Genomic DNA, 13,830 nt, shown 5'->3' with positions numbered 1-13,830 from the left:
AATTAACAAGCAAAAAATGCACAAATATAATTTTTATTTGGTCTGATTTGATACACTTTGAAATGGTAGTGGGAAATATTTCAACATAATCCAGTCTGATTTTATGCAGCAGAATGTGAAATGGAGAACAAATAAGTTTATTTTTCGTGCCCTCTTACATAAAAATAATACATCTCTGCAGGATGTGTGATTTGTGTGTCCATCAGTTTATGTGATTAAAATGCAGGATCCATTATTACAACCTGTGATTTAAAGCTTGCCATTATGTTTTCCTAAATTTAACCACTACGTTTTTAATGCCTAGCCCAAACTAAATAGTTTATAATGTGCAATATCCAGTCATTCTCTGCAATCTCTGAATGTGAACTTTATTTACCCCTTAGATGTGATAATCGTTGTGTCCTGTAACACAAAAATGAAAGAAAGAAAAAATAAAACGGTCTTGAAGGACTCAAATCAGTATATATTTAAATTTCTGTTACCATTTAAATTTTGTTCCTTAGACTGAGTTGCATCATATGATGCTATTACCAGTTTAACATATTGTTCATGCACACGTCTCATTGTGCAACAACACTAAATGCAGCCTTGAATACTTTACAATGTAAACATAAATAACTTCCTTCCATTCTCTGCATGAACTCCATTCAGAGAAAAAGCACAAAAAACATTTAGACAAAAAAAACCCAAACAAAACAAAAAACACAGGAAATGTCATTAACTGGACGGATTAAATAAAATTCACTTTGTATGTATACATACTTTTTAGTTTCTGATTATGTTACTACTATGTTGTGTTATTCATACTCATTGAGGAAGAAAATTGATTTCTTTAGAGAAGAGCGAACCTCAGCTGCCAGGATCTATTTCTTCTGGTCAGCCAGAAACCAGCAAAGCTGGAAACTGAAAGTGCAGCTGGGGAACAACCACAATTCCCAGAAACTAGTGCCACAGTGACGCCAAGGCCAGACCCAGTGCTGATCTCACTGGCTTCCTAGAACATAATTTTCTCAGAATTTACTGTTCCCTGCAGGACTTTCAACATGCAGGCCAACAAAAGGGCCACTCAGTGAAGGGTCATCCAGTTGACCACAGAAGCAGTAGAGGTTTATTCAAGAAGATTTTATGCAGCGTAGCTTCACCTGATCACAGGTCTTGGTTTGATTGACCCTGGCAGGGTTACTTGAAAAGCCCTGCCCATGCTTTGATGCACAAATGCCAGATATGCGTTTTTTCCTCTAACCTTGACCCTCTCTTTGCGCAGGAAGTAGGCTGTGGCATGCAGCACGTCTGCAGCATGTGTGGAGTTGTGGTAAGAGTTGGAAGAGTGGTAGCTGGCCTCAATAAGCTGCAGCCAGGAGCGTAGGGTGGCCTCTGAGCAGTTTAGGAAGTCACACACTCCAAAACTCGTGAAAATCTTCAGCCCGAGGTAAGTCAGCGGTCTGCAAAGGAGCATACAAAGAAACAAGTGATTCATTGACCAGGAAAAGAAAGTTAAAACTTTTATAGCTTTTTCCGGTTGGTGTTTTAGCCTCATCATGGTGGATTTTTTCATCTATTCTTCTTTTAGTTTTATCTTCAAGTAATTTTTCCACTTATATGATGATTACTGGTCTGGAACTTATCCTGTTTGTGGTTCATCTTCTGTATTCTGATTAAAAGGTTGATGTAGTTTTAGGAAACGGAACTTCTGTGAGTGGGAATACTCTTAAATGAATTTGCCATAGTTATAGTTTAGCTAGTTTATATTAGGCCTTAGGGAAGTCCTGTAGCCTTGCTGTCCCTGTTGCCTGGTGACCTCTTAGCTAAACTGAGCTAATTGGATGTTTTTTATGTTATGAAAAGATGTGGAAATCACATTAATCTCCTTCCCAAAAAAATCTAAAGTGCTCTTTGAATGCATTTACTCATTTTCAATGAGAGAAAGATGGAAAATAAATCTTTATTTAAAGGCTGCAGAATAGGTGAAATGAAAACTTAATCAAGACCATTTAATAAACTAATCTGGAACTGTTTTGGTACCTTTTGTGTGTAGCTGCCTCCAGCTCCAGGATGTTGAACTCCCAGCACTCCTCATCATTCAGCATCTCAGCGATGGATGGAGGGACATCATTCAAAGTGACTGGGATGGCCAGCTGACCCTGGCTCATGTCTGGCAGACAGACAGAAGCATGGCACACAGACATATCTTTTAAAGTAATTTAACCATAAAAAGTGCAAACAAAGTACATGTGGGGTTTGACAGATAATAAAGAGCCTGCACCACTCTTGGCTATGTAACATCTATACAAGTGCCAACATGCTGTTTAAGTGTCTGTGGTGGAAAGAAGGTGTGTGATAAGATTGTTTAAAGGACAGCGAGAGCTGATGGATCTACAGTTCTGGCTTACAGATGCTAAGGACAAATTCTCAGAAAAAGGGACTCTGATTTAGATCTTCTTTTAATTGAGTACTCACATGACTTTAATTGCAAAAACAGGGTTGCATAATAAACTGAGATGGAAAAAGAGATGAGATGTGAAAGTAAGAGCATACTGTCACAGCTTAACCCTCTAACTCCATATTTATTCATTCTTGTGTCAGTTGTCTTGTGAAGTCTAACAACTCAAAAACTTTGAGTTATAAAACTGTTTTATACTTTGCTTTAGCAGTCAACATGGTGAAGCACTGAAACGTACTTTTGCAGAAAACATATTCATTCCCAGAGAGTCTCCGCAGCCCGTCCTGGAAGAAAAAGGAAGAAAATATTGCATTGTCTATATTTTTCTGACAATTAAAATGTCCCATGAAGACACAAAACAATAATAAATAGGCTGAATTTCATGTTGTGCTAAACCTCTGTCAGCTGGGCAAAGATGTTTTCAGCATTGTACTCCAACTGGTGTAAATGGTTAATTTGTTGAGGGCAATTTTCAGCTCTAAATATGAACTTTATCCTGAATCCGTAGTACAGAGGACAGACTGTACTCAAGCTGCTGATAGACATACAATACAGTACTGTGAAAAGTTTTAAACCAGTCCTCATTTCTTTACTATCAGAAAAACATCTTTTATTATCAGAAAAAACGGAAATTGGTTCACCGATAAACTGAAATGTGTAAACATAAATGGAAATAAAGCATCTAAGGAAAAAAAAAATATTAAAATTAAATAAAAATGTTTGAGCTTCATCTTTAACACAACCTAAACACTCTTAGATAAACTGCTTCTGAGGAAATTCATCCCTCCATCAGACCTGTTGTCACTGATTTTCCACCCACTTCTTGCATCATGTGGCATACCTCAGCCTTTTCTGTCTGTTTTAACAACCACCCTTCCATGGAGATCATTTCTGATGAGGTTTTGGCCAACAGTAGATCAACTGAAGGTTTCAATGCATTTCTCAGGCTTTGACTACCTGCTTTGTCTCTATTTTTAAGGACATCCCTTTCAGATTCTGTTCATCTGCTGCAGATGTTTTGTTTTAGTCTTGACACTTCTTATTTTGTCCTCCAGTTACATCATATTTTAAGGACACTCTGCACACCGTACTGATACGCCACATTTTCAGCAAACAATCACCTTTTTGCTGTCTGCCAAACTGTTTTGTCTTTGACGTCTTTCACAGATGCAACTAAAAGAATAGAAACGAATGATGTGACAGGCTGCTAGTATCAAAGTGCAAATAAAAAATCGGTTCTTTGCTAAGTTCTCTGTTGTACTTGAATGATTCACAGGTCAGTGTTAAGAGGCATAACTAACAAACAAAAACACATTAATCTAAAAATGTTACGAGTACTGGACTGAAAGTAACTGAAAAAGCTGCAGATGTCCAAAGCAAAACTGTCAAAGACCTTCAGAAAGCTGGAGAACTATTGATCTAAATCACTTTAAATGTTGAGCTGCTTAGAAGCAAAATATAAAAAATAAGGAGTGGATGAACATTTTCCACAGTACTTTACCTGTTTGCCAGATTATTTGTTGGTAGTTTTTTTATATTATACATAGGCAAGAATAGCAATATTACCAGTCTTTATTAAAAGGTGTGTATGTGAAGAAGCCAGCTGATTGAAATGAAAACTATCAAAATGAACACAGAGGTGCAGTGACTTACTTCTTAGTTTAGCACTGGTTAAAAATGAAAATTTATTTGATTTGATTTGCACCAAAAGTGCATTAGTGAAGCAGAAATGTGTGCAAGTAAAGACCATTTTTTCTTTCTCTATAAATACTTCAAATCATCTCTTCTTGAGATGGAACTTTAAAGCTAAAAGAAAGTGAACTAACTGCTTCTTACACTCATCAGGCCCCCAACCAGGTCATTGGTATGGGGGTCATCTTCTTTTGAGGCAAGCTGAGGGGAGTAAAGCTCAGTGGTCCTCAAGATCTCCAACACACGATCCAGAGCCTCGGCTACCGTTACTGGACTGCTTTCCTGGGCTGCATTGATGATATTTATTACCTGCAGATTCAGAGGAGAAAAACCCCCGTTACACTTCTTAACAAATACTGCATTTAAAAAATCAATGCGCAACTAGCCCTCTGCACTACAAGTCGTAACAGAGTGACTCTTTGTGGATGTGTCTTGGATATGGGCATGTGATGCTGTGGAAATCTTGTCCAGAGCAAAACAGAAAAACAGAAAAAAAAAAAGCTACTTTTAAACGTACAACAACGTCACAGGATCTGCAGCAGGAGGCAAAATGAGACAATGTGACAAACTGTATACTGTACCGCACTATTATCCAGACCACAGCTAGACTGGAGCTAAAACTGCTGATGCATCTGCTCCCTTAGACCTTCAAGTCACAAATCACAATGCCATAAATAGAACTTAACTCTAAACACTTTCACTGCTTTTAAAATGTGTGAAAATCCCTCCTTAAGTTGAACAACAGTCAAAATGTATTAATAAAATAATATTATCCATGCTGGAAACAAATGATGTTTCTTGTTTCAAATCTATCAGAACCAAATCAAACCCAATATTCAGTGTCATCTTACTACAGTGTGGTTTGAATAAAGCTGACTTTGAATTGTGATTTAGTGTTTTATAACATGCTACATCAGAGATTTTCATTAATAATTGTCTCAGTGAATTAATCTCTTACACTAAAGTTTTTATTTATTGAAAAAAGATTTTTTTAAGATCACTTCAGAAAATACACCACTAGATACTAATGGACTAAAGTCTTGTGTTTTATATCAACAGAAAGGACCAGTTTCTTAAACCAAGTGAAAACTGGTTTGTGCAGAAAAGTGAAGGCTTAATAACGGGATCAAACACCAGGAAAGGGAAGTTAATGTGTTTCATGTATTTTCCTGATAAATGGAGCCCAAAAACTGCACAGCGAGCAAGTTTTACATTTAAATATGGAAAGTATTGATTCGTAGGTATGTTTCTGACCTCCTCAGCATGACGTGCAGCGTGAAAAGAAATGTGGATATTTGAAGATCACACACAAGCATGAAACATGTTGAAGGTCATCATTTGAGTTGGGCCACTGACAAAAGTGGCGTATGACATGTTTTGTTTTGTTATATAACCTGATGACTGCAGGTGTAGAAATGATCATTGATACAGTTCTGCAAGTTGATCACACACATGAGGAAAAAATGTGTTTTAAAATGTTTAGGACAGAATTAAGTCTCAAATTCAGTTTGATATTGTTCTGTGAAAGTCTTGCATCACTTCTGAAGACGGTTCTCTCATGTTTAAAACCTGTTGTGTTATGTCTTATTGAACAATTTCTAGCACAACGTTTACCGTTCCATGTAGAAATCTTTTCTGGCATGTGGGGTTTTTATGGTTACAGACATTTTTGAGAAAACTTTGTAATGTAATTTGGCTCCAAAGCTCAGGTTTGACATGGAATATAAAATACAATACCTGTACAGAGTACATGTTTTTAACCTTTTAACTGGTATATTCCTAAATAAACTATTGTTAATATAATAAATCTAACGTATTTCTTTGGACAGTGATTTTACTTAATTGGTCTTGTGAAAAAAGGACAGTAAGCAATCTGTGTGCATGTGCTGGCACCACCAAAAATTTATCTAATATAAAGGTGAAGTCAGGTTGCCAAATCCAAAATCTAAAGCTGAAAACTTTGAATCTGATCTGAACAACAGCTGCAAAATAAGGAAAGTATGTCAACGAATAATGATCAAATATGGAACAGGAACCTCAGAGTGATGTGTGAAAGTCCTCAGTTTAAGCTGCACCATCACCTCAACCTCATGTTGTATGTTTTTAGATGTTTTGAGGTTTTGTAATGAAAACATAGCCGAAGCTCTACAAATACAGGCTTGTACTAACAATGCTTAAAAAGACTCAAAAGTAAAGATAATGGATATAAAGTTGATTTATTGATTCTAATCACTGTTAGTGAAGCTTTTCCACAGAATGAAATAAACATTATGGAGAACAAAAGACAAAAACATGTGTTATAACCCAGAATAACTTAAACTGTTCCACGTAAATTACATGAAAAGTGTTTTTTTAGAGATAAGGAATTTAATGTTCCTGCTTACTGAATTAGATTTAGGAAAAAAACATAGCATACCTTCGTGATGGGAGCTTCGATGGTCATTGAATGGATCCTAGCAACAGAGGAATGTCTTCGATTCTGTAAACTTGGAGCTGCAATTAGGAAAATAATGATTATATGTACTATAAAAACTTGGGTCATTTCAAAACTAAAACATTTTCAGTCCTTGTTGTCTGTTAATTAACATCATTAATACTGCAGGCTTAAAGAAGAAGAGAACAATTTTAGTGCCTCTAAATAAAAGGGATTTTAAGAAAATATGTTAAAAGTGTGGGATAAATAGAGGGAAAATTAAAAAAAAATCTAAATGCTTGGACAGTGTTAACACAAGAATAACGGAGGATGAATGAAATTAAGAGTTTTGATTGAAAAAAGACAGAAGCAGGCAAAGCAGAGGAAAAGCTGCATTTGGCTAAGATACCTAAAAATAGCAGCAGCTGCGTCCCACAGCATCTCCCTTTAGGATCTCTTTAGTTCAAGTACCTATCATAACACAGTCTGACTCACTCTCTGCCATCTCCAATCATCCCCCCATTCTTATTTTATGTCCCTGTCTGCATTTTAAACCCATTGCATGGATCCCAGTCCGTCTCGCCGTTGTTTTCTGCTTTTATTCTCAACACAATGACACAAACTGGAGGTCTATTGATGATAAAACCAAACAAACAAAACAAAAGAAAAAAACATTTCAAAGAGCCTTACCATCACTACCACGGGAACTAAGTGATCTGGCGTCCATTGAATCTTTCCTCCTGTCCCTGTGACGTAGAGAATGGCACTCTGTACAGGGACATCAAATGCACATTATTTAGACTAACTGGGATTTTTGTACTGATGAAAATGTATTTGCTGCTTTGTTTCATTAAGTAATGTTTGCTTCTAAAGAAAAATAAATACCCACAGATGTTTGAGTAAATATTCTGAACTTATGCTCTTGTAACAAACAGTGGTTAAAATAAATTTTAATGCCTTTTTTCCAATAAAAACATAAACCCTATCAACATTAAAAACTAAAATTAGGTTATATTTAAACATCTTTTTTCCCCTCTTTTTAAAAATCTTTTACTCTAAAGCTTAATTCTTTGGCTCAAATGTCATATTTTGACTAGGCCTAATGTTTTCTTAAAAACAAGGCACATGGCTGCAGTGAAGAGATGTTTTGTGGTCAGTTACCTGACTGAGAATGTTCCCCGCTGCACCTCTCTTCCTTGTTCAACTTGTGGACCTGGCACATGGAGAACAGGAGATAATTCTAGTTGCAGCTGGTTTGTGATACAATCAGCCTAATTTTCTGCTTCTTAAAAACACATGCTGGCAAATTTACTTCTCTTGATTAAAGACAAGCAATGTCATATTCCCTGTACCTTGCAGATATCTTCTTTATCTTAGCCCAATGTACTGTTGCCATAGAAATACATATGCCTAACAAAATATACTGTGAAAGTGTAAATGGAGCTTCAATTATTTAATAAATTATACTTGTATAGCCTGCAGTGTGAGTCTTGTATATCATTTCTTGTAGCATTTCAGGACAAGTTTGACATTTTCTCTGTGCTACTCTGAGGTAAAAATATTGGAGTAAAAACAATTCAGTTTAATATCTATTATAATAAAAGAGTGATTTAATTTTGATTACCAAAAACTGCAAAATACCTAAGTAGCATATTAGCTGTGAATTAGCACAGTGCAGGAGGAATAGCAAAAAGCTAACAGCAGATTCAGCTTTTGACACTTGCTATGTTGTGGTTAAGTTACCTGTAAATCTTTTTTTTTCTTCCATCTTATTTTATTTTATATTTTTTCTGAACTTCTTTATTTGCATTTTTATCATGTTACTCTTATAAGTTCTTTTTGTGTTTAGGTTTATTTATTCTTGTTTTTACTGTTTAATTCCAGTGTTTTCCTCCTGGGGATCCTTCACACCGGTAGCTCTGCCTGCTCTGCCTGTGGGGTTGTTGCCATGGTAACTGCCCTTGTCTGGGTGGCTGGGGGTCCTGCACTGCAGCTCTGTGGCTGTGGATTCCAGCCTGCCCTGGCCTGGGTGGTTCCTGTGGTGGCGCCCTCTGTGGTCATGGATGGGCTGGCTTCCGGTGTGACTGGATCCCCAAGATATCGAGCCAGATGTTTACATTTTATTACTACTTTTATATTTATTTTAAGTTCAGAGAGCGTTATTAGCGATGGGAGTTCATCTTTGTACAAAATAGGGTATGGGTGGGAGGGGCGAGTGTGCATGAAGCTTGGTTTATATGTGTGTGAGTTTGTGTGTGACTGTGTGTGTTTACAATTATGAGTACAATTTTTTTCTTAATTTTTATTTTTTGTTATAATTTTGATGTGAAGGCTTTTAGAACGTGTTTTGAATATGCATGATTTGTTTTTATTGTGTACAGCACTTTGTGTTGCCATGTGCATGAAAGGTGCTATAAAAATAAAATTTGATTTGATTTAATATATTCTAATGCACATCATTATTATTATTTGTAGCATTGTTTCAGTGTTGATACCAGATTAAACAAATAAATGCATTTAATCAGCAATTTTAAAACTATTTAAAATGATGAAAGCCTATAAAGTTGAAGTGTTGGTTTGTTTGGATGCCATATTGTATTCTGAATTCTGACTTCAGGATTGTGTTTCTGAGCCAAGACTGTAGGATTACCCTCAAAAATAATATCCCAGCAGGATCAGTGGGGGATCAGATTTTAGCACAATGCAGGCTTGTTTATTAGCAGGTGCATTTCAGTTTCTACCAGTCATTGCTATTTTTTCCTCCTCCATCCCTCCCATTCTCTGCTACATTTTAAGTAGTTTTAGCCAAACAAAACAAAATCAAACAGTGCAGCAACTATGGCTGTAAACAGAGGTCACGGTGGAGCATTCCTTACAAGATGGGGCTCTTTCCCCAGCCTGCAACATGACATGACAAACCTTCACATTATCTAACTATTTACTTTAGTCAGTTCTGAAGTCTTTGAAGATGTGTGCAATATTTCTACCCATTGTGAACTTTTAACTTGTGGTGCATATCCTTGTGGAGGACAGTTTGTACAGTACAGCCTGTTAATTACACCAAGGTTATGTAGTTATGAATCTGTAGTTCCTCTAATCTTATTACACAAGATTTACCTCACCCAGTGACTCACTGTACCTCTGCATCCTGCTGACAGCAGAGTATTCATATTTATGTAATGGTGTTTACATTTAACATACTATATATCATTCCCTTTTTGCAAACAACATTTTGAAAATCTGATACGGATTGATGAAAGGGATTCTGAAAATATTAGTTAAACTTAAATTTATTTTTATTTTTAGAATCTGTATTTTTCCTCACACTATTACTGCCTTTCTGTGTTTTACGGGCTCCCTTTGTAAATTTCACTTAAAATCTACTAAATACATTTTAAGTGAAATTTGTAAATGTCTCTTAAATTCAGGTGTCCTATGCAAACCATACTGAGTAAATAGGACTGAAACAGAAGTATAAACACTTCAGATGACATTTAGTGCCACATTCCGCTGACTGAACCTTAATGGGCTTCTTGGGCAGCAAAAGCACAAGCAGACATCTAAAAACCCCAAACATCTTTTGAATAAACTAAAGATGGGAAACAGTTGAGATCTGGATGGCTGTTAATTAAGAGAAAAAGACAAACAAAGCTGAGCCCAAACCTGGTGCACGTCTATAGTGTTTGGATAAAATACTGGTAACAATACAGTGAAATGGAAACTGTGGTGTACAGCCAGACATCTAAGTGGGAAAAGATGAGGGGTTATATGTAGTTTAAGTGCTTAAAGGAAAATATGTTAAGTGAAACTAGAGTTTCAGCCCAGCGGTATGCTGAAAGGATCTCTTTGGTCCTGGATTGTCCAATGGGCGGTTTCTTTGTAAAATGCTATACACATCATGATTTAATACAAGCATCCAGCGCTAAACTTTTGTCCCTAATTTGCAGTTAAATTGCACATTTTCTTCTGAAAATAAATTCTAAAAGAGCACACTAATGCTGTTCAGACTGACAACGCAGAATTCAGGTTGTGGGATAAGACTTCTTTGATTTTGACGATGAGGCGCTGCCATGTCAAAGGATACTCAATCCCAACAAGCAGGAATGAGTGCCATTTGGCTTTAGCAGGTAGATGCCAACTCACATTATTTACACATGATGAAAGAGAGCAGTGAGCTAAAATTAGGCCCTGCAGCTTCGTTTGAAGCATAAATAGCCCTGGCGCCTGGCTTCCAGCCTTTCTAGGCCTTAGTGGGGAATCCTGGTGCTTAGCTGTAGCTTAGCATAGTATGACATTATTGGCCTGGAACTTGGCTGAGTGCAGCGACACACTTGCTTCATGGTAACTATGCACAGTGTTCAACAATGCTGAAAGCCTGTGAAGCTATTCCCTTTTGAGACATTTAAACCTGACACTTTTGTCTACAGTTTGTTTGAGGTATTTATGTAAAGCTAACTGGCAGTAGAGTTTGCATCCAGCTTGGTCTCAGTTCATTTATTTGCAGGCTTTATTGGTGCAAGCTGCAGCATTAGCACTGCTGATAGATTAAATTTATTGACAGAGAAGTCAATTAAGTATTAATATCTAAATAATTTCTCTCATTGTTTTCCCCGTTTAAGTTTTTTAGTCATTTAACTTGCAAATTAATTTAAACATCAGCATTTCTAGCAGATCTGGTACCACTTTCTGGCAAATTAGTTCTGTTTCTTCAGTCGTTTCAAGATTCATTAGGATCATTGTTGCTGTTAGAACCAGCTTTGCAGGTGTTACGCTTAAGGGCTGCAAGGGTCTTGAAATATACTGCAGTACTAAAATATATATATATATATATAAAAAAAAAGATAACAGAATGGAAACTTATTTGTAAGACACTCACCTGGTTATTATTGTCCATATGAGGTCTCTTGATGGCTACAAAATGTCTGATTTTCCTGCAGGGAGAAACATAGGAATCTGTCAGGAATAATTGATTTCTTAGAAATGGACAATGACCAGTTTGGACTGTTAAAACTTTGCTTACCCTCCTTGACCAGTGACGGGCATTATCTTCACGTGTTGTTGTATGCTGTCACCTGACTTCTTCCTGGCGTAGTAAATGCCCTGCCATTCCTTCAGGACACAACAGAGCAGTCAGGGTGTGAGACATGGCTTTCACAGAGTGGATGGATGGATGGATGGATGGATGGATGGATGGATGGATGGATGGATGGATGGGTGGATGGATGGATGGATGGATGGATGGATGGATGGATGGATGGATGGATGGATGGATGGATGGATGGGTGGAAGGAAAACTCACCTTTCCTTTTTTGATGCAAGTGTTGATTGTATCCAGCAGGTCAGCTCTGTTCTTGTCACTTTTGGGAAGTTCAGTCAATTCCTTCCCGATTAACTCCCCTTTGTGGTAACCCATCATCCTCTCAAATGCTGGGTTAACATACTGAAACACATTCAGAAAGGTTGTGAGTTAATGGTTATATCAACAATAACATTTTATCAATACTATTTTACCATCTATTGGATAAATACTGCCATTTGTTTTCCTTATAACACTAATTAAAAGTGAACTACTCCAGAGTATAGACCAGGGGTAGGTTCCTTTTTCTGACCGACTAAATGGCGAGCCCAAAACTTCATCTTCATCAGGCAGAACTGTTTATTTCTTACTAAACAAAACATATTCATATCTTTACTATTATATCTTGTACAAGTTATTTATTTAAAATCAACTGAATTTGCTACAGGTTGTTATTACTGTGTTACTGCTCCACACTGTGTCTGTGTTAGGAAACAGTTACCTGATGATAATAAGGTTGCTGTCTTCAATCACCCTCGCACACACTCTTTTAAGCCATAACGGTTAAATAATTGCCATTTTAAATAATAAATATTTCTCTATCTACAAATGAATTGTTTTAAGGACATTTACTGTAATAATTTGGCTAACCTATTCTCCTGTGTCATCCCAATGCTGTTGTTGTTATGTGGAGATAACTTTTTGAGACAAGCAGAACTTGTTGCTTTTATTCTATTTTATTTTATTTATTTGATCTTTGAGTATATTTTTAGGGCCACTTTCTGGTAGGTATCACACAGCTTCTGTTGAGATTGGACATACATTTCTGTGTTACATCTCCACCTGTATTATGTGGTCCTCGCTGGTGATCTCCACAGCCTCCTGACAGTGCTCCAAAGCAGTAAAGACAGAGTTACAGGCCCTATAGGTGAACAAAGTCAATAAAATGAATAAAGAATTAGCAACTTCACCACCAAGAACATGCTGTATACAGTATGTGTCTTCTTATGTAGTCATGACTGCAGACTGGGTGCATTAAGTGCCTTTTTCTCTGCTGTACCTGAGTTTGAACTGGCAGCGCACCTCTCCATGTTCGATCTGTATGAGCTCATTATAGCACGCTGACACACTGCTGTTCTCCACAAACCTCTGGAGGCCGAACAAGGTTAAGTGTTGTTTGAAGGAGAAGCAGAGAGAGGAGCGGGAAAAACTGAATGAGTCAGGATTCACTCAACTGCGACTTGCTGTGAAATCTACAATGTCATTTTCTAATCTTTAAAGATCACAAACAATAAGAGCTTGTTTCGAAAACGGCATTTTTCCTCCATTTTTTTTTTTAGGTTGAAATTGCTTTAGATTCCTTTTAAAAGAAATCCTATAAAAAGAGGTGAAATCAGAAGACAGTCAGGCCTACATCTGTTGTAAACACAGTCACAAGTGCAGGGAAGTGGATGGACGTACTCTGCTAAATCCAGCACAGAGGAGAGGAAGAACAGATGGCTCCTCCTGGTCAGGCAGTCTGCACAACGACAAAAAAGAATTATTTCCATCTGCAACCACAATCGTCTTTCAAAAACATGACTCTAGAGGTCCAAACCTACAGTATGTGCACAAATATAAAGTTTAAAAGGCTTCAAACTTTTTTTCTCCAACAGACTTTTAGTGAGTGGTGGTACCCAACATGGAGGGCAAATAAAGCCGGTTGCTAATACAGAAAATATAAAAATATTAGCTTATAGCCTATAAATAAGAAAACCTCAGAACTATAAAAGTGGGAAATTTCCAGGAAGTGTTTTAATCTAACATGGCTTAATATTATTCAGGTAAAGTGGAAAAACAGATGTGAATTTCTAAAAATTTATCTCTCCAATTAAGGGCTCTCTGTCAGAGCTATTTGGATAAGTAATGATTTTGACTCTTAAACTCTGGCTTAACTGTGTTTTTTGAAAGATGTAATTTTAGATAAGATTACAAGTGAATTCAAACTTA

General features: G+C 36.8%; 1 protein-coding gene across 2 annotated transcripts in view; it reads right to left on the bottom strand.

Annotated features, from left to right (window-relative positions):
• Positions 1–13,830, bottom strand: part of pde8b (phosphodiesterase 8B) — a 55,036-nt gene that overhangs the window by 10,478 nt on the left and 30,728 nt on the right. For both annotated transcript variants that reach the window (XM_041969961.1, XM_041969960.1), the window contains exons 5-17: positions 13,303–13,360; positions 12,902–12,990; positions 12,685–12,763; positions 11,845–11,985; positions 11,566–11,654; positions 11,422–11,476; positions 7,707–7,758; positions 7,236–7,313; positions 6,549–6,625; positions 4,277–4,441; positions 2,679–2,724; positions 2,023–2,152; positions 1,244–1,442 (exon numbers count right to left, since the gene is read on the bottom strand). In XM_041969961.1, the coding sequence (XP_041825895.1) occupies positions 1,244–1,442; positions 2,023–2,152; positions 2,679–2,724; positions 4,277–4,441; positions 6,549–6,625; positions 7,236–7,313; positions 7,707–7,758; positions 11,422–11,476; positions 11,566–11,654; positions 11,845–11,985; positions 12,685–12,763; positions 12,902–12,990; positions 13,303–13,360 (1,258 nt within the window). The remainder of the gene's footprint in view (positions 1–1,243; positions 1,443–2,022; positions 2,153–2,678; positions 2,725–4,276; positions 4,442–6,548; positions 6,626–7,235; positions 7,314–7,706; positions 7,759–11,421; positions 11,477–11,565; positions 11,655–11,844; positions 11,986–12,684; positions 12,764–12,901; positions 12,991–13,302; positions 13,361–13,830) is intronic.

The sequence above is a fragment of the Melanotaenia boesemani genome, chromosome 19, assembly GCF_017639745.1.
Source record: "Melanotaenia boesemani isolate fMelBoe1 chromosome 19, fMelBoe1.pri, whole genome shotgun sequence".
Classification (NCBI taxonomy): domain Eukaryota; kingdom Metazoa; phylum Chordata; class Actinopteri; order Atheriniformes; family Melanotaeniidae; genus Melanotaenia; species Melanotaenia boesemani.
The sequence above is the reverse complement of the archived record's forward strand: the minus strand, read 5'-3'. Positions and strand labels throughout refer to the sequence as shown.